Source organism: Lissotriton vulgaris, chromosome 10, assembly GCF_964263255.1.
Source record: "Lissotriton vulgaris chromosome 10, aLisVul1.2, whole genome shotgun sequence".
NCBI classification, from domain to species: domain Eukaryota; kingdom Metazoa; phylum Chordata; class Amphibia; order Caudata; family Salamandridae; genus Lissotriton; species Lissotriton vulgaris.
In genome coordinates this window covers 1,009,041,269-1,009,063,007 of record NC_141698.1, presented here as the reverse complement: position 1 = coordinate 1,009,063,007, position 21,739 = coordinate 1,009,041,269, and the positions used below count along the sequence as shown (strand labels likewise).

At 43.2% G+C, this 21,739-nt stretch overlaps 1 protein-coding gene across 1 annotated transcript in view; it reads right to left on the bottom strand.

The window, feature by feature from the left end:
* ACP3 (acid phosphatase 3) overlaps positions 1-21,739 on the bottom strand; it is a 263,609-nt gene that overhangs the window by 214,744 nt on the left and 27,126 nt on the right. The window contains exon 2 of the mRNA XM_086942048.1: positions 9,185-9,280. Coding sequence (XP_086798174.1) covers positions 9,185-9,280 — 96 coding nt within the window. The remainder of the gene's footprint in view (positions 1-9,184; positions 9,281-21,739) is intronic.

Here is a 21,739-nt window from a genome sequence, read left to right as displayed (position 1 = left end):
TCTTCAAAACCCCCCCGCCCACTCCTCGAACCCCAACCTAGCAGCCATTAACCTCAATCAATAGCTAACCAACAGCGCCGACATCCTAGCACCTTTGAAAAAGCGTCAAATCAAACTAGGCAACAAAAACGCATCCTGGTTCAACGATGATCTTAAGAAATCCAAGAAACACTGTTGCTCCCTTGAGAAGACCTGGAAAAAAGACCCAAACACCAGCACCAGGGACGCCTTCAAAAACGCCACCCGCATACACCACCAACTGATCCGGACTGCCAAGAGAGCCGCATTCAAAGACCGACTAGACAACAACGCCCACAACAGCAAGGAATTATTCAACATCGTCAAAGAGTTTACCAATCCCACTGCCAACTCCAACGACATCACTCCCTCCCAAACTCTCTGCGACTCCCTAGCTTCGTTCTTCCACGACAAAATCGCTGACATCCACAACAGCTTTGACAACCAACCCGGAGACCAACCCACACAACCTTCTGCTGTACCTTCACCCCCCTTGAACATCCTTAATGACTGGAACCCAATCTCCACGGAGGACACCATCCGACTGATGAACTCCTTCCACTCAGGATCCCCCACAGACCCATGCCCTCACCACATCTTCAACAAAGCAGACTCCATCATAGCACCACACCTCCGAGACGTCATCAACTGCTTCCTCAACTCCGCCACCATCCCGGAAAGCTGGAAACACGCCGAACTCAGCGCCCTTCTGAAAAAACCCACAGCTGACCCCACCGAACTCAAAAACTATCGCCCCATCTCGCTCCTTCCATTCCCGGCCAAAGTCACTGAGAAAGCTGTCAACAACCAGCTCGCCACCTTCCTCGAAACCAACAAATCCCTCGACTCTTCACAGTCCGGCTTCCGAGCAAAACACAGCACTGAGACCGCACTCATCGCAGCAACAGACGACATTCGAACTCTTCTGGACAATGGAGACACAGTCGCCCTCATCCTCCTCGACCTCTCCGCAGCCTTCGACACAGTCTGTCACAGCACCCTGCTACAACGCCTCAGAAACATCGGAATCCAAGGAAAAGCACTTGAATGGATCACCTCGTTCGTTCCTTGCCGGAAGAACTCAGAGAGTCCGCCTCCCACCATTCAAGTCAGAGGCCTCTGAAGTCATTTGCGGCGTGCCACAAGGATCTTCACTCAGCCCCACCCTCTTCAACGTATACATGAGCCCCCTCGCGGCCATCGCACGCCAACACAACCTCAACATCATCTCCTACGCTGATGACACTCAACTAATCCTCTCACTCACCAAAGACCCCAACACCGCCAAAACCAACCTACATGAAGGAATGAAAGAAGTAGCCGAGTGGATGAAGCACAGCCGTCTGAAACTGAATTCAGACAAAACAGAAGTCCTTATCTTAGGTACCTCCCCCTCCGCCTGGGACGATTCTTGGTGGCCAGCGGCCCTTAGAAAAGCACCCATCCCGACGGACCACGCACGGAACCTGGGCGTCATCCTGGACTCCTCACTCTCGATGACCAGACAAGTCAACGCCGTTTCTTCATCTTGCTTCAACATTCTCCGCATGCTCAAAAAAACATTTCGCTGGATCCCCACCGAAACTAGAAAAACGGTCACCCACGCACTGGTTACAAGCCGACTGGACTACGGAAACACCCTATACGCCGGTACCACCGCAAAACTTCAGAAAAAACTCCAACGCACCCAGAACGCAGCAGCCAGACTCATACTAGACGTCCCACGTAAAGACCATATTTCTGGCCACCTGAAAGACCTCCACTGGCTCCCCGTCAATAAACGGATAACATTCCGCCTCCTAACCCACGCACACAAAGCACTTTACGAACTCGGAACCGAATGCCTCAACACACGACTCTCCTTCTACACCCCCTCCCGCCAGCTGCGCTCTTCCAACCAAGCCCTTGCTGCTGTACCTCGCATCAACAAAACCACCATGGGAGGAAGATCCTTCTCCTACTTGGCTGCTAAAACATGGAACTCACTTCCCATTCACCTTCGCCTCACTCAGAACCACCTAGCATTCAGAAAGCAACTTAAAACGTGGATATTCGACCAGTAATTCCCCACCCCTCTTCAAGCGCCTTGAGACCCTCTGGGTATGTAGCGCGCTATATAAATTCATTGACTTGACTTGAAAGAAGAAAAAAAGCAGCACAGCCGGGCAGCTGATAGTGCAAGATATATAAGATGGCGGGCTCTAGTCTGCCCACTTATGTAGCCCTGTACCCAGTCTTTTTACAGGTAGGAGAGAGATGAAAACCAAAAAGGGGACCCCTTCTTACCCCTCCTGGTAAGGATCTGGTGGTTTCAAATTCCACCTGAGCCTTGACAAGGTGGGGAGGTACTGGGAAGCCATCACGCCTTGGTTAGGGGCTGGTAAGTCATCTTTGGACCCACCCACTTTCGCTCCCCCTATGTGAATGGGGAAGTGCTTCCTCAGTCCTTCCTAAAGGTTAGACAGGAATTTCTCCAACCCATCCTGATCAAGTTACTGAATCATATAAACTCTTACACACTCACCAACGTATTCATCTATCATTCACTGCTCATTGACACCTTTCGAACACGAAGGCGGCTCAGGAGTTTAACTTACAGGCGTACCCTTAACTTATGGCTTTCATACCTTCTTCGGAGCTGTGCTGGAAGTCGGTAATGACCTCCATAAAGCTTATCTCACTTTTTTGCTTAGTATTTTTTTCAGTTATATAAACATGTATGTACACAAACACATCGCAGAGGCATTCAGAGTGACCCTAGGTTAAATTAGTCTTAGAAAGCATTCTTTCTGTTTCTGCTTTGGCACCTTGGCGGTGCTTGGTCTGTCAAGCTCGTTGGGTCACGTTGGGCAAAGTAATATTGGAAGCCATTCAAAGACCAACACTTCACATTTTAAGACCCATAGGAATGTTAGCTCTGTACTACAGCAAACACTGCACACTGCAATTACACAGAGGCAGCTTTTCCGCCAAGCGTACTCCCCACCAGCAGCTGCACAAATTGGAAAATAAAATAATAAACCAGGGTTATTATCATTTTATTTTTCACTCCCGGGCAAGTCTCGGGTGCAATGCCATCGAGGGGGCAGTCACGGAAGGGGAGTAGTGTGCACTGTTATCAGTGCACATGTGGGTTTGGCCCGCCGTCTCAGGCCGGCCAAACCGACATGCTCATTGAAGCTGGGTTGCTGTGTTGGAGACAGCAGGCACAGGCTCCCTGTTTCTGTGGGAGCGCAAATCGAGGATGCTCAGGCCAATCCTTGACTAGACAATGCATCAGAAGCAATCTGATTTGTATTTCATTTAAAGTCAGGATTTGAATGGTTCTATAACTGACATGCAAACATAATGTTCCAGGTATACAATAGGTTAAATGTTTAATGCTTCATAAAACCCAATTATTTTGTACCCTTGACCTACCTGCAACAACATAGCACAGCAACCCAATAACACAACGGAAAAATACAAAACAATAAACAAATCCACAACACTACAGCACAAAAAGCAATACAGCAGAAACATGAAAACAATGAAAAATAGGAAAAACGGTAAGCAACCCAAAACCACACAAAAATACAATAACACATGAACAACAACAACACAATAAAGCATGGGGAAAAAAGAGAGGGACATAAAGGGGAAAGTGTTGTTGTATGTTTCAATAACACACTAGAACAAGCACTGGCGTTGCCAATAGGTCTCGCATTAGGAAAGTTTGAGCTATTGGTATTGTAAATGACAATTTTTTTATTTATGTGTTGGTTTTGAAAATAGCGAAATTAATAGCTTTGTCATTTACACTGCCAATAGTTATAACGTTTGCAAATGTGATACCTATAGCATTTGTAATGCAATATGTGTTGTATGTACGTGACTTACATGTATTGATATTACAAATAACAATGTTTTTTAATTTTTATAATAATTAATACTTAAATTAAAGTTATTGTAATTTATAATGGCAATAGCTTAAATTTTGGAAATAACTTTTGTGAAGATTATGTTTAGGGTATTTTATTGTGACAAAAATCCAAGAACAGAAGTGAAATATTAACATCTTTTTGTGACATTTGTAATAAAGCTTGAAAAATAGAGAGCACATATTTGAACCAGTTGTTGATTGGTTGCACAGATTGATGCTGTGGTGGCGCCGAGTGATGTTGTGGTGGCGCCGAGTGATGTTGTGGTTGTGCTGAGTGATGTTGTGGTGGCGAACGAGTGATGCTGTGGCGTTCAGTGATGCTATGGTAGCCCATAGTGATGTTGTGGTGCCCCTGAGTGATGCTGTGGTGGTGCTGAGTGATGCTGTATGCTATGCTATGTTTTGTTTTGCTATCCTATGTTTTGTTTTGCTATGCTATGTTTTATTATGCTATGATATGTTTTGTTTTGTTTTACTATGCTATGTTTTGTTAAGCTATGCTATGTTTTGTTGTGTTTTGCTATGTTTTGTTATGCTTTGTAATGTTGTGTTTTGTTATGCTATGTTTTGTTATGTTATGCTATGTTTTGTTATGCTATGCTGTTTTGTTTTGCTATCCTATGCTTTGTTTTGTTTTGCTATCCTATGCTTTGTTTTGTTATGCTATGCTATGTTTAGTTTTGCTATCCTATGCTTTGTTTTGTTATGCTATGCTATGCTTTGTATGCTATGCTACGCTTTGTTGTGTTTTGCTGTGCTATTCTTTGTTATGCTATGCTATGTTTTGTTGTGTTTTATTATGCTATGCTTTGTTTTGCTATGCTATGTGTTGTTGTGCTATGTTTTGTTGTGCTATGTTTTGTTATGCTATGCTATGCTTTGTTATGCTGTTTTGTTATGCTATGCTATGCTTTGTTATGCTATGTTTTGTTATGCTATGCTAAGCTTTGTTTTGTTATGCTATGTTTTGTTGTGCTTTGTTATGCTATGCTATGTTTTGTAATGCTATGCTATGTTTTGTGATGCTATGATGTTTTTTGTTATGCTATGCTTTGTTATGCTATGTTTTGTTATGCTATGCTATGTTTTGTTGTGTTATGCTATGTTTTGTTGTGTTTTGTTATGCTATGTTGTTTGAGTTTTGTTATGCTATGTTGTTTGTGTTTTGTTATGCTATACTATGTTTTGTTATGCTATGCTATGTTTTGTTATGCTATGCTATGTTTTGCTATTGGTTGTGTGGTTGTGTGGTTGTGTGTGTGTGTGGGTGTGTGTGTGGGGTTGTGTGTGGGGGGGTTGTGTGTGTGTGTGTGTGGGTGTTTGTGTGTGTGGTTGTGTGTGTGGGTTTGTGTGTGTGTGGGTTTGTGTGTGTGGGGGTTGTGTGTGTGGGGTTGTGTGTGTGGGGTTGTGTGTGTGGGGGCAGTGTGTGAGTGGGCAGTGTGTGTGTGGTTGGGTATGTGTGTGTGTTGGGTTGTGTGTGTGTGTGTTGGGTTGTGTGTGTGCGTGTTGGGTTGTGAGTGTGTGGGGTTGTGTGTGTGTGGGGTTGAGTGTGTGGGGTTGTGTGTGTGTGTGGGGGGGTTGTTTGTGTGGGGTTTTGCATATGTGTGTGGTTTTGTGTGTGTGTGTGGTTGTGTGTTTGGTTGTGTGTTTGTGTGTGTGGTTGTGTGTTTGTGTGTGTGGGGGGTTGTGTGTGTGTGTGGGTGTGTGTGTGAGGGGGCAGTGTGTGAGGGGGCAGTGTGTGAGTGGTGTGACGGGCAGTGTGTGAGTGGGCAGTGTGTGAGTGGGCAGTTTGTGAGTGGGTTTGTTATGTTATGTTATGTTATTATTCATTTATAAAGCGCTATATCACCCCGAGGTATCTAAGCGCTGTGTGTGTGGGTATGTGTGTGTGGGGGGGGTTGTGTGTGTGGGGTTGTGTGTGTGTGTTTGTGTGTGTGGGGTTGTGTGTGTGTGGTGGGGTTTGTCTGACTACGCAGTTGCCGAACATTTCCAGTTCTTCTAAACAGCGTTAGACTGCGGTTAGACAACAGAGCTGCTTCAGAGTCCATCCTTGTAGGCGTTGATCACCATCCAGTGAATGCAATAAAAGTCCCCGTCAACATCCCACAGTAAGAGTCATAAGCGATCTGGGGCTTCTATAAAACTACTGCGGTTTCATGCAACTCCTCACGACCTCGTGCTGAGGACTCAGCGCACGAGTCGCTCCATTGCTTCCCTGCCTTTTTGGTATTATGATGCTCTTCATATATTTGGATTCGCATTTTCCCCATGAGCATCTCCGGGCCCCAAAGAGGTGATGGTTGCAAAAACTACGTCCTCACTGATGGGCTCAGCTGCAGTGAAGCCCTTAGATACAGTGATGCCGGTGCACAGCCCTTTTGGGTTCACGCCGGTGCCGTCGACCAACTCCGGAGCGACATCTGTTCCTACTGGATGTTTCACTGGCCCCAATAGGCTCCGAATCGCAGTTGATGCATGACCACGCCGAAGTTTGAGGCATCAACATCCCCTCAACTCATTGTTATCAGTATCGCCGACATCCAACAACCTTACCCTTTCTCATCCAGAGGTTAAAACGGCAGTGACCGCTTCAATTGGCACAGTTTACAGAACAAACAGTTTGTGGACGGAAATGAAGGCGTTCTTTTTGTGCAACCAGTGCCCAAAGATCCTCCTATGATGGATAGCTGGATTTCGGTGTTGGACGAAGCAAGCAGGTTAGAATCATCTCGCCTTCTATCTCCTCTTGGACTGGTCTCGAAAGCCAGCTCTTCCTTGGCCAATACGTTAAAATGGGTGGCTGATCTACACACACACACGCAACCCCCCCCACACACACAAGCCCTTTGATGTGCTGTGCGGCCGTGAAAAAATGCAATTAGGAGGGAGGGAGGGAGGCTGATGCGCGTGCTTGTTTGGTCACGTGATTCACGTGAACTCAAAGAAAACCGCACCAAAAAGCCCTTGGTTTGACGAGCATTTTGAGCACTTGAATTCTCGCTCTGCTCAATGCGCATGCGCACATTGATAGGTCGCGAGACCTAAAAAACCTGTATGTATCAATATGTGATGTTACAAGATGTGTCATTACTTCATGACTTCTGATGCTGCAAACAATGAAAAATAGGAAAAACGTTCAGCAACCCAAAACCACACAACAACACAAAAATACAATAACACCGGAACAACAACAACAACACAATAAGGCATGGGGAAAAAAGAGAGGGACATAAAGGGGAAGTATGTATGTTTCAATAACACACTAGAAAAAAAACTGTATGTATCAATATATGATGTTACAAGATGTGCCATTACTTCATGACTTCTGATGCTGCAAACCAATAAAAATATATTTTAAAAAGAAACCACAATAAAGCACATTATCAATACAAAACAACACACCACAACACCCAGGAAATGTACTGTATCACACAAAAATACAACAGAGCAACACACAAAACAATAACACAATAACAAACTAATATTTCACAACACATCAGAGCGTTGGGTGCTGAGTGGTCAGGCGTCACCTGGCTGGGCACAAGACATTTGAAAAACAAATAGGAGAGTAAGGAGTTGTGTCCGTGAACGTCGGACGGGGAATACTCCTGATTCCCTGGTCAAGGATCAAAAGAACAAAAAGAAGGAGTACTACCCGATGAGGGTATGTGAAGGCTCTTGTCTAAACTCAGGAAGAATTTCTCCTTTGTTAGGAAACCCCTCACTCACCACCTGGTGGTGACTTGCTTCATCATCGGGGCCCACCCAAGTGGCCTAGCGTCACTTGGGTGTGCTTCAACACCTGCAACTGCAGTGGAGCTGGTAGTGAAATGTGCCCTACCGAGCAGCGAGCACGGGGAAGTAGGTGAACTGCCTGATCACGCCCTGAAACTACTATGTTGGAACCGGCGTAGTGCCCCCCTCCTGCCTGATGCAGCTCTAGTTGAGCTCTAGCACTGTTTTTAAAGCACCCTCCATTTAAGGTGTGCGTCCCAGAAGTGGATTTTTCTTCTGGTTGTCCAAGGATTTAGGACTGGGTGTGTCTTTTAGGGGGCACATACCACCCACTTCCTTGGTTTTTGGTCCTGAGGAATACCGGGGATTTTCCCCTAATGGTAGAAACATGTCGACCAACACATAAAATAGAGATAAGTGGACCGTAACTCCCCCACTATTATCTCAACCTGACCTTTTAATTTTGTCCAGTATCTTTTTTATTAAAATTCTATACTAAAGAATACCAGGACATTTTTAACACTCACATTCCTTTTTTGCACCCCACATTTCACTACCAGCTCCACTGCAGTTGCAGGTGTTGAAGCACACCCAAGTGACGCTAGGCCACTTGGGTGGGCCCCGATGATGAAGCAAGTCACCACCAGGTGGTGAGTGAGGGGTTTCCTAACAAAGGAGAAATTCTTCCTGAGTTTAGACAAGAGCCTTCACATACCCTCATCGGGTAGTACTCCTTCTTTTTGTTCTTTTGGGCACAAGACATGTCATCTAAAGCTCCCCCTCACGACCGAAGGCTCTGTCCTACTGATTTTGGGGCTCGCTCTCTGTGCTCAGACAATGTGCTTTACAGATTCCCAGGTTATTAATTAAGGTGCAGTGCACAGCCAAACCCCCTGCCCTAAATGTACAGCCCGCTGTGCACATCCAAAGAGTTCTGTTGGCCCGGGGCAGAGCCTAGAACACTCTGCACATGTAGATGGTTCTATAAGGATGGATTTGGGGGCATAGACGGAACCCCGCTCACAAACTGGGAACAAACCCACTGACATACATTAACAGATATATTTTCATATGACAACACAGCCAGCATCACACAGCACCTCAATCAACATGATACACCAACACATCCCCCATCAGATGTCAATTCATGCAACAACAGAGGCCCATACACTGACCACAATGGGTCCATGAAACCAGCATCAAGCACCAGCACACCCACCACCATGTTACATGTCATTTGAGATGTTACCAGTGATATCAATGACCTTGTCATAAGTGATGCAATATGTGAGGTCCTTAGCAGTGCAATGCGGGGGTGTAAGTTATAGTTAGTTAGATATTTATCTCAGGTAACTATAACGGTTGAACTTCTCTGGTTTTGAACGAGTGAAATCTGAGCCCAACAATAACATCCCTGTAACCTTTGGTTTTTCCAATGAATATATATATATAAGATATGCAAATAAAAAACATTGTAAAGTTAGAAATATGCGTGACATTCCAGCAAACCTCTGAAAGTTGTCCATATCCCTGTGGCCAGGCATCTTCTTTGTGCGGATCATTAGGATAGCTTTCCTGTGAGCTTCTGTCGCCATGACGATACACCTGGGAAAAGTTTATAAACATATATTAAAATGAATGATTACCATCAATCTTTCATTTTCTTTATTAAGGCATCGGTATCACTGTATTATTCTCTGGAAAGTAGGTCTACAGAAAATGCTATTTACAACAGTCAATTAAAACATGATTAAGTGGCTCAGGATGTGGATTTTTACTCACAAATGTGGAAATCTGTCAATATGTTGTATCTGCCACACTCGAACCTTTAGGGAAACAAGCATTTACAATGCAATAGGTCTCGCAATGACATTATTTTGAGTTACTGGCATTGTAAATGACATTGTTTTTTTCCTTTCATGAAACATTAATCAAATGTTGTAATGAAAAATGACAATAGCTAACTTTTTTGTAACTGCAAAATCTATTGCATTACATTTGTACTAGTGTGAGTTATCGGTATTGTAAATAGTACTGGCTTTTATTAATGTGGTTATATTTTTTTACAAGTGGTGCAACCACATTGGAAACACTTTCAAATGCAATCTCGAATGCTATCATTGGGTTTGGTGCTGGTGCAGAGAAGGATAAGTATACACTGGGATGTGCCTAGCATGGCAGATATAAAAATTTGGTTGGCGGACTTATTACAAGATCGCAGATGAACAACATATTAAGCTCACTCGCAGGAATGAATGGGGTTGTGGATGATTTGATCACTTGAGGGAACATAATCACAAACATTATAGACCCACTCAGAGACAGGCCACCCTGACCGGACACGTCTACACTCTGGGAGGCTCTGCAGGGCCCACAGATTGCCAGTGGGCAGTAATCGGGGTGGGGGCAGCTATGCTTTATAGTAAATGTGCCAATACTACTTGGTGTGTGGATAAGGTAATGGTTGCTCCTGTGGAACTAGTTAATTGTTTTTTGTATGGTTTAAGTGGTTAAAACACTGATATTTCACAGGTCCGTGGAGCATAGAATTTAAGTCCGGAGGTTATCTATGGAGACGCGTGTGGGAATGTTATTGGTTTATGGGAAAGGTGATGCACGGAAGAGAATACGATAAAAATGTGAACACAGAAAAGAGAATGAAAAAAGGATCTAGGAAGAATGATGTCCATGAAAATTGAAGTGATGAGGATTCAAATGAAATGATGGAATGAGCATGAAAGCATGAGGGGAATAGGGGGTGAAAGTAGTTCTACTCCGCATAGTAGCCTGAACAGTGTTCCGCTTAAAACACTAGATGGCTATTATTTGGTTTAACTTGAATTTCCTTTACCTGCCGGAGGTGTCGTAATGTGGTCCCTCTAGTCAGAACATACGTGTGAATTCATTCTGAGTTTTGGTGAATGGCATTCTTCAGAGGCAGCTGCAGTCAAGGCTCACGCTGTGTGGATGTACCGAGGCATCTCGACAAACCACTCACTCCCAACAGCGTGGGTCCCTTCATGATGACTCTGCATGAAAACCAACAGCACTCTGGCTCTGGAGTGTGCAGGTGCAGCATTCTGGGGAAGACATTTGCCTTTGTCATGAGTTTTGGATAGAACTTCCGATAAGTGGATGCGGTGAGGCAGTATGTATGGTCCCGATGTATGTTCTTTCTGTTGTACACTACAGTGTTTTCCACCAATCTTTTACCCACCATGCCATCAAGGAAGCTCATACCTTCGACCAAGGTGAGTTGTAAGGGAGGGAGTGGTCCCACAAGTCCATGGAGTGGTGGACCTTTTATTGGAAGCGCGTAGTGAAGCTATGCTGGGATACTGAGCCCACTGAGGTCTACCGGAAGGTGAAATAAGTTTCTAGGAGGGAAGAACAATATGACGCATTGAAGCTCCTGGAAACCTGAACCTGCTGCCTCCCTTCTCCCACCCATCCCATTACACTACAGCCCCGGGGAATGTTCAGTGGTGTTTTCTCGTGTCTAGTGATGTACGCCTGTGTGATAGCGCATCATACCCGAGCCGAAGGACTGTACTCATCTTCCGTGAAAGGAGTGCCCTCTCCTCAGCGCCCGACTCTCACATGCCCTCCGTACGGACCTGCATGTATGAGGGCTCCCACTGCGTCCACTCACCATCTGCCATAGGGCGGCCCCTCTGCTGCAACCTTCGCTCCCCATCTCACTGTACAACAGTACAACAGGCGCAGCACACAGCAGCTGGCAACTGCTTCCTGCCACGTGATCTCTGCCCCTTTCTCACACAGCACCCAGCCTCCAGCAGAGCTCGATGGCCAGCGCTGCTGCTCCCTTACAGAACACAGAAATCCTCTTTCTTCAATGTCAAGAAATTTGAACTACCTTTGTCACAAACGTAAAAACGTAACTTTATAACAGCCATTTTTACACAATTTAAAAGTAAAGTTAACAGAAAACCCCAAATGTGCGAGACTTTCATCCTACAATGTGTCTTTATTTCCAAGGAATTACTTTTTGGTGTTCCATGCTATAAACGTAATGCCATCGAAAATTAGTTTGTTTGCATGAGTGACTTATAAATACATAAATACAATCCTCTCCTCCCTTGCCTTGCTTGAAACCCATTATGTTCTCATTGGTCCTACATTTGTTTGACCTCGCTTCTCACGGTGTGTTGCGGCGCTAAGGGAGCACTAATAAAACAAGTTCTCCAAACAGTGCTTCTTTGTTACCGCCCTGTCTCCTTTTGAGACGGCCTATCCGGACTGGATCCTTTGTTTCACGACTTGTTTGTATAACACGCCTCCTTAAAATAAGAAATTCCTTCACGAGAGCCAAAAAGCAGACGATCCAGTCCGGATGGCCCGGACGAAAAGGAGAAAGGGCAGTAACAAAGAAGCCTCATTTTCAATCGGAGGCCACCCTTTACCATAAACGATGACGCCATCCAATGAAAATGAGAGGTGGGGCTTCAGGCCCCCTTCTGAAATCTCCTCTCTCACAATATGTCTCGGAGAGCGAGCAACGCATGCGCGCTGCAACGCTAGGCGAGACCTAAAAAGGTGGGAATGTGCTTGTTCAGAGGACTAGGGGTGAAGTGGTGGGAGTTGCAGAATGGAATGAATACCTGTTATGTGACTGTGCTGATAAATAATTCTTGATTTTAATGTGTCTATCTAGCATAACTAGGCTTCAGTTAGCATGACAAGGCCTAGTCAGCCTGCACTGACATTCATTTAACAGAGGCAGAAAAAACAGTGCTATAAAATTACATGAACGAGTTTCCTACGTTAATATGTTTTGCTTCTGTGGGGTTCCATTTCGGAAAATAAGTAAATACAATTAATTTCACTGTGCTGTTTATTTTACAAGATTAAAATTATTAATTTGTGTTCCTGAGAAGGAAGCCTTGAGTAGAATCTTTCTGTATTTGCAACAAATTTAAGTTATTTCCTCAAGTCAGCTGTAGGAAACGTTCATCAGTTGTACTGTCTATTGTTGTTATATGATGCACAAATGTCATGTTATTTCCTTCATTTCTTATGTATGCCTTATTATAATTATGTATGAAAATAGGTGTTTAGAAATGTTTCGTATTCGATGTATCATATTTGTTCATTTGAAACGCCATTAGTTTACGAGTATGTAACTTTATTAGTACCGTCCTATTCTGTCAGATCTTGCTGTCTAAAGTCTGTGAATTTCACGGCCTAAAACCTATAAAATGTGCCCTTTTTGGAGGATGTGACAGACATTTTGCTTACTTCTCAAAGGCGGACTCCATGTTTGTCAGTCTGTTGATTTATATTCAGACTTCTCTTGCTTTACACTCTGTTCTAGTCTGTCTATTGATTTATATTTAATGCTCCCTTGACTTTTGAACTGAGTAGATTTTATGTTAGCTGAACTACATTTTGGTTCTGGTTTTTTACTTGCTTTGGAGAACTACCTTATGTTGATCCTCTCACATTTACATTATTTGATACATTATTGATGGTCAATTAAATTTGACTACTATCTGCATTTTGTCTTCTGTATTGATTCTTAAATGTAAGTAAACCTTTATGATTTTGAAGACTGAACAAAACATCTACTTTGCATACTAAGGCACCCAATTTCTCTATTGTTCTAACATGTTATTGCCACCAGAAGAACCATCCTCATTGTGAGGAATTTTAGATCAACTGAAGAAAAAGGCTCAAAGGGATGTTTCTGCAGTTCCTCAAGAACTAAAGGATGATCCCAAGCAGGTGACAAAGAGTTAATGAATGGACAAGGTGGGACAAAAGTCATTATTAGGTGATTAGAATAAATGATCTCCTGAACTTAATTCTCCCCAAGGTTCTCAGGCTAAGTTAATGGCTGCCCATTGGGTTGTATTGCTGGGGAGCGCCAGATTAAAGAAGAACCCTTCCCGGAAAAACTGAAGGACATCTCAAAACCACAAGAAAAATAACAAATCTTTTTTGCTAGACACCATAGGTGAAAGATACTCCAGTGGACAGCTGGGCAGCAGACTGGCTACCAGGCGTTTTTGTGTGCTGTTAACCTGGGGGCTAATTTCTCTGCTGTGGGGGCTGATTTCGTTGATGGGGACCTGCGTGCCCTTTGAAATAAAAAAAGCAAAACAAACTTTGTTCAGCACACGCAGGTCCCCAGCAACGAAATTAGCCCCCAGCTCCGCAGCACAACAAAATGCCCGGTAGCCAGTCCGGCCCTGGTGGACAGAGTAAGATTGAACTGTTGAAGATCTTATAGACTCCTGATTAACTAAGGCTATGTGGGAGACCTTTCTAGTGCAGCCTCAATCTTTCAACCTTCAGACGATGAGTACTAACCACAGTAGATTTACGGAGTTCTATCATACAGGAGATGGCAACAAAGGAAGTTTCCAAGGTGAGTGATTTGCTAGGGTCTGTAACTGGGGAAACAAGGCACTTCTTAATCAAAAGGGCACTATCATGATTACTGATAACTCTTCCATCCAAATTCTTGGTAGAACCTGGTAAATGAGTACAATTGAAGGAAACATCTATAGACATTATTGGGGCTATGGAACTGAAAGAGCATATGTTCCCTGTGCTGTTGAATCTGTAAAGCGAGAGCAATATTTCTCTACCATCACATTCTCACGAAACACTAACATGTCGAAATTCGAAGCCCTATATTTCCAGCAAATTGTATTGAATATCCAGGGATAAGTGACTATGACCTGAGAAGCAGGGAACTCCTAGCTAAGATTATCTGTCTGAACGCTCTCTGCCTGTTTGTGGACCTTGGAAAAAGGAGATTATACTTTGCCCATTATCAGAACTAAGAGAATGGGAAGTGGAGGTCCCTGGCAATCTACGAAGGGCACTGCCGCCATGAGGTTGGATAATACATGAACAGCTTTGTCCCAGATCAATGGAAGAAATTCATTAGAGCTCTGTATACTACAGCTAACTCTCTCCCATCTCCAACTCTAATTTGGATTCCGAAGGGCTTGTGTTGAATAATTTCCCAATGTGGCTACCCCGCCAAACAACTGGCATCTGTCATGACTAATAAATGTAGGGCAGGTTGCAGAGAGTCAGGAAGATGAAACCACCATTGGAGTTAGGTCTAAAGTAGTGGTGAGTAGGAAACAGAGATGCTTGAGATGTTGAGTCTCAAAAAGAGAGAGCATGAGACAGGAGAGGATGCATATGTAGGCAGCCCAGTGAAACCATGAAAGCACGTGCTGCCATGTAAAATGGGACATTGAACAACATACTTACTGGGGAAGAATCTCTGGAGAAAAGCTGTTTCAGTAATTAGAGTATTTTTACTGCTCTGCTTGTAGATAGAAAAACCAACCCTATAACCTTCCTGAATTGGGCTCCAATAAATGTACTATCTGGAGAAGGAATTAGATGACACTTGAAAAAATGAGTACACAGGCATGATAAGGCTGACATTCCTGAACTGCTAGCACACTTTAAAGGCTTTCTTTTCTAAAGAGACGTGTGGAGCAGTATTGACCCCAAAATAAAGCACTTTAAATTGAAAATAAAGACAATGTACACAGGCCTGAACAACAATTCTGAAGGACTTTTCAAATATAAAGATAAACGTCTATTAAGTCCAATGTCACCGTGAAGTTTCCCAGAGATGCCAAGGGAATGATTTGTTGTAATGCATCCCTATTGAAGGCATGATGACACACCGATTGGGACAGATCAGGAAGACAAAGAAGAAACCCTCCACTTGTCCCTACGGGCAGGAATAATGTCATTCTTGTCCAGCAAGCATGTAATGTTTGATTCCTGACCCACCTCTTCTAAGATTGCCAAGGTTGGTATCACTTATTACTCTGGCAGAGTGGCAGAACATGTGATACTGTAACCATATCAGATCGTCTTGAGAAGCCTAGCATATATAAGATAGATTCTTCCCCAGCTTGTTGAAATTTCTCAATCATGTCTCCCACCAGCCATTGAATGCCAGGCTCAGCACAGTCAAGAATGTTGATTATAAGAAGCAAGAGAAGAATCTGGAAGTTGCTTGTGGAGAGGGAGATAGTCTGTCCCTTTATCAGAGCCCCTAAAGGTATGAGAAGGCTGCTGATGCAGTGATGGTTGTCTATAAGATGAGTACTGCATGGAACTCTGACACCATGAATCACTACTTGCATCATCACACGCGTAACAAACCATGTGCCTTGATGCCACAGTGTGGGAAACAGTGATGACATTTCTGGCCTCAACACTAGCTCGCCGCCTCCATTGTGGCAGTTCTCTTAAATGAAAGGAACTTGCTGCCAAGATTTTGCATTCTAATTGGGAAGCAAGGACCAGCTAAATTGCAAAGGGAACACAACAGTGGTATGACCGCTAATCGAAGGCATACTCAAGAATGTGCATCTGTGAGACTTCTCCAACATAACTATGTTGTTAATCTTTTTATTGATCCTAGCGTAAAATTGGACTTCTTAACCTGTGCTGTGTCAGCCTACAGCCACAATACGTGTTATGCATTAAGTCTACCATGAGGCTCTTTGTGAAAAATGTAATCATCTTTGAATAAATCTGGGGAAACCCACACTAAATGTGTTCTTTAGGTAGCCTAATGGAATGTGCTCATTCGGGTAGCATAAAACAGACACTGAGACTGGAAAAGTTTCTGTTGCTTATTCTCCTTCAATACAAGTGAGTAAACATGAAAATATATACAAAAGACACAATACATTGTGCTTGGTTCCTGGGTCAAGTTGTACAATGTGCATACAGTATAGTACAATGTGGATCAAAAATTATCACCTAACCTATGGAGATGCATTTCAACGTTTTGGCCCATTATGAGTGGGAGGGTCACTTCAGGACAAAGTCGTCTGGCTTATAATCGGCATGTTGTGGGAGACAGAAACCAGACCAACCCGTCAGCCAGCGCCGTCAATCACTATTGTGTGTGTGTAATATATCTAGAGTGTATTTCTTAATAACTCACCAAAATAATTCATATCCACTAGGAGATCTCTCAAAGGATGACCATGTGTCTGATGGAGCAATTGTCTCCTATGTGCGATGCACTGTCTCTAAGTAACACATAAATCTATGCATAAGGCAGAAAGGCTCATAGTGATTAACAAGTGTCTATCAGATATAACCTCGTGTTAAGAACACATCCGTTACCGTGGAGTGGTGAGGATGGGCGATGGCAAGCTACGAATCTCATACACCTGTTAAAGAGGGTGGGGCCCTCATAGTGCCCTGATAGTGTTGTTAAGCTTAGTATGATATGGCGCATATGACATCCCACTACATTTGGTGTGATCGAAATTCATTTGTATACAACCACCACAGATTTAAACATATGCCGATATCTATTTGAACATGCCGAACATCAATCCAGTGGAACTCATCCAAAAATGATCGGTATTACACTGTGCTCAGTGCTCATGCGTTTAAGGGTATGTGCCAATAATTCCACATCACTCAGAGTACTTTAAGTCACCACTCCAAAATACATAAACAATTTTTTAAGTCCATGTGATCTTGTGAATGAAGATCTAAACATAAAAATACAATCATTAACATGTCAGTAAAGCCTAGTATATCATCCTTTAAGGTATTATACTTGAGTTTGTTATTTGGAATGGAAAAGGATAGTGGAGGGATAGAAGAGGGGAGGGTTTGCATTTATGTAGCACTTGCTACCCCTGATGAGGTGTTGAAGCGCTTTTTAGTAGGAAGCATGTTACTCTGGAACCCAAACAGGATTAGAGGGGAATTATCATAGGGAAATATTACATTAATTTGGGGGGTGAACATGTGAGTCTGTTAGTTGGATTGAAAAGGATAGTGGAGGGATAGAAGAGGAAAGGGTCTAGAAAGAGTTTTTTTGAGATCAAAGCAGTAGGATGAGGTCTGGGATGACTAAAGGGGAGGTGGACGTCGGAAGAGTCAGAGGGAAGGATTTAGAAAAGCTTGTTTGAAAGGTCTAAATAGTAAAAGAGGTATGAAATGATGCAAGGAGGGGTAGAGGAGGAAGGAGTCTAGAAAGGGTTATTTGGGGGATCATAGTAGAATGGTGTTTGAGATGAGTCAGAGAGTGGAGGTAGAGGGTATATATAGAGAGGTATTTGGTGAGAAATAGGGTAGTGCATTGGAGAGAGTAGAAGTATTTTGTCTTAGCTTTTTTGATTGCTGACTTGCATAATCTGTTATGTTTCTGTAGTTGACGTTCGTCTTGATTGGTGTTTGTTTTGAGCCAGGTGCGTTGCAGATTTCTAATAATCCTGTTTTATCTCTTTTAGCTCTGTGTTTCTCCGAGGTGTCTGTTTTCTTTTGTTCTGTTGAGTTGTTGTCAGTGGTATTAGGATATCAAAAGCTTCCTGTAGCTGCTCGTATAGTTTCTGAATGGACTTTATTAAACCTTGATCTGTATTGGATGTTAGTTGTGTGTCTAAGTGTTTAAAATCAAGTTTATTCCACGGTCAATAGGTGGATGCATGTACGGTGGTTTTGAGTGTTTTGCTTTGCGCTGTTTTATGTTGGAAAGCGAGCAAATGGTGGTCTGACCATATCATTTGAGTAATTGTGTGAAAGGTAACTAGTTCTTAATTTGCAGAAATGACATCTAGGATGTTTCCAGCGATGTGTGTGGGTTTGTGGACGATCTGATGTAGGTCAGTGCGTCTAGGCCAGTAATGATTGTTTTTGTATGGGACATATTGGGTTTGTCAAACCAAATGTTTAGGCCACCAAGAATGCAAAGGCTGGAGTGTAGTGTTATAAATGTATCTGGGAATGTCTCACAAACTTGAATGAAGACGTCGTCAGTTTTCGTGATATTTAATGTTTGATTGAATACAACAGCTAAGCCACCTCCTCTTTTGATTATATGATTTTGTGAGATAGTTTGATAGCCTAGAGGAACAGCTTCATGCAACACTGGAGCAATGTGGTCTCCCAGCCATGATTCAGTTATGGAGTGTAAGTCAGGTTGTGTTTGAGAGATCAAGCATTTATTAGTAGGCAGTTTAAAGAGTGTGTTTTGGTGATGGTGTGACTTTATTTTTTAGAAGAGTGAGCAGTGTTTTGTGGACTTGTAGCAGGTGTCCTTAGTGCTGGTATTAGCTGTATGAGGATAGCAATAGTGTAGCTGTTCTGTATTGTATTAATGTCCAGCAGGTTAAGAAGGCATGTGTAGGTGGTGGAAATGGTGGTTGAGTGAGTTGGTGAGCTGTGTTGTTTTGTAGAATAGCCTTGTTGTGCAGTAGACATGGAGATGGGAAGTTGTGAACAGTGGCATGTTGCTTATTTTATTTGCGTCTGTTTAGGGTGGAAGGTGTATGAGTTACGGGTAGACCATGTATTGTACAGCAAGGCTCATTCGCTCATTGCACTATGAACAGATATGTTTGACTCATTATATTGTAACACTGATCATAACAAACATCTTTCATGTTTAAATACACCACATAATGCAGTGAGTCACAAATACCCATTTAATGCCCAGAACACATGAAACATGTCATGTAGGGAGGACTAAAAGTCATCTTATTTCAACCACATCATTCCGTCCCATGGTAGTGCTTGAGCATGTCCAACCATTTGCATTCTGTGCGGTTGAGAATCTCGCTGATACTTCCACCGCGGTTATCACAAACTCAGCCATCTCCAATATTACTAATTTTCCATGTGTCAGAGTTCCTTGTAATTTAGTACCAAAGGTGCTCCTTCCACCTTCCAGCGAATACATCCTTCTGTGTTGGGCGATTCACTGTTAAATCATTTTTGTTGTCTGTCTCACGTACAGGTCCATGCAAGGACATCTGAGTACATTCTTGGTATTACAGGAGAATGCCTTTAGTGTGAATTTTCTGTCAATAGTTTCTAAAAACGTAGGGCCTTATTTATGAAAAGTGTTGCATCGCTTGGGTGAAACAGCGATGCAACACTTTTCAGTGCACAATCCTTGCAACACCATGGATGCGCCGTATTTACTATGCGGCGCTCCAAGTTGAAAGGATTTACTGATACGTCAGGAATTCTGATGTATCTGTCAGAACAAAAATTACGCATTCCTGGAGTGTGCCTGGAAACCAGTGCAACTCCAGCAATGTGTCATTTCACATGGGACAAGCACCTTGTGAAAAGGCCTGTGTCACCCCGTACGCCTGCTTCAAGCAGGCGCAAAGATTTGACGAAGTGACTCCGTAGAAGTGATGCAGTGCAATCTCATAGATTTCACAGTGCCACTTCTATGAGGCTTTTGTGCATCGGAACACCCACCCTGCATACATTATACCTGGAGTTTACCAAGTGACGCACCTGCCTAGGTGCGTCCCTTTGTAAATATGGCACATTTTTTACGCCGCCGCAGCATATGAAGAAGAAATGCAACAGCAGAATGTAAGGGCCTCATAAATGAGGCGTTTAGTGTTTGCAGTGAAACCACATACTACACATCTACCACGTTTATGATGTCCTAACAGTGTAGGAAGACCCTTAAAGTTCTGATATTACTGTTTTGAGGTGGATTCCTGTGACCCTCTGACAATTTCGTCCCTGATGAACGCAAACAGAGGCCTTTGCGTACATGTTTCATTAACCAAAGGCTAATTCTTTTTGACAATATTTTTGCACCTCAGGGCTCTTAGGTGAGAAGGTGCTAACCATAACAATCTTCCCATCGTTTCCCTTAGTTCTGGGCATCAGGATGGCTTCCCTAGGGCAGAACCAGTCTGGTTTCATGGCGCCGGTCACAAATTTCTCAGGGTAGTCTTTGTCTAACAGGTTAGCCGTGAGTAATCCCGCTTCCAAGAAGAAGTCTTCCTTGAGTTTACAACTGCTGCGTAGGTGTAAAAATTGGTCACAGGTTTAATTGTCTCTGAGGGCCCAGGATTGGTGAGTGCTGTATTGGAGTAATGCAATCAGTCCTTTTTTTGCACAGGGTCATGTATAAAGCGCCATTCTCATGTCTGACTAGTAGGTCCAAGTAGCTAACCTCTACATTTCTGTAGTTAGCTGTGAATTTGGGGTCTATACTCTGTAAGTTGATCCATTATATCAACTGTTTAAGGTAATCCTCATTACCATGCCCGATGAAGAATATGTCGTCTATGAAATGCTTCCAATCCTGTTCTTCTCTGTATATGGGTTAACTGGGTGATATATTGACCCCTCTTCAAATCTTCCCAAAAAGAGCTTCGTTACATTCGGCGCAACGCAAGAGCACATGGCAACACCCTTCTTCTGAAGGAAGAGCTCATTCCTAATCATAAAATAGTTTTGCTTGAGGGCTATCTTTATGAGTGTAGATATGAAAGGAACAGGTGTCACTGTTCATCGCCGTTGTATACAGACATTCCTGTATCTCTTCAATAGCCTAGGTCAGTGGTTCCCAAACTTTTTTGACCCATGGCTCCCTTGACCTAATTGGTAATTGGCTGTGGCTCCCCACCATTTTTTTACCGGCGGGCCGGGTGGGGGAGGATGTAAGCCCGACCTCGGGAGTACTTCCTGTTGTCTTCCTTAAATTAATTGGGATGCAATGAAGGTATTATAGTCATATTTGTAAAAAAAATAAGAGAACAGTTGTTTAATAAAAACTAAATCTGAGATCCACATCTGCTTCTCTCTTTAAGACTTATTTTTTACCTCTGTCTCTTGCGATTTGCCTTTCTTTCACCTCTTTTCAGTTTTGCCTTTCTGTGCTTTTGGCTTTCCTCTCGCCACTTTCACCCTTTTGTCACCTTTAAGGCTGTGGTTCCCAAACTGTGATCAGCATTTCACTAGCATTATTTTTACTGTAAAAATGGAGCACATTAGAAATCAGACATAAAACATAAGCCAAGCCAAGACCTTCTCTCAGAGAGAAGAAGGCCTTGGCTTGGCTTATATTTTATGTCTGATTTTTATCGTGCTCCGTTTTTACAGTAAAAATAATGCTGCTGATGCAGGTGTAAAGCGAAGGTTAGGCAGGAGATCGGCATGGCTGTTAGTAAGACGAACCTCTGCTTTTAGTACCCACAAATGAAGAACTTTTTTTTCAATATCGCTCTCATTTGAGTGTGTGGCTTGAAACTTTTATATAGCACCCAG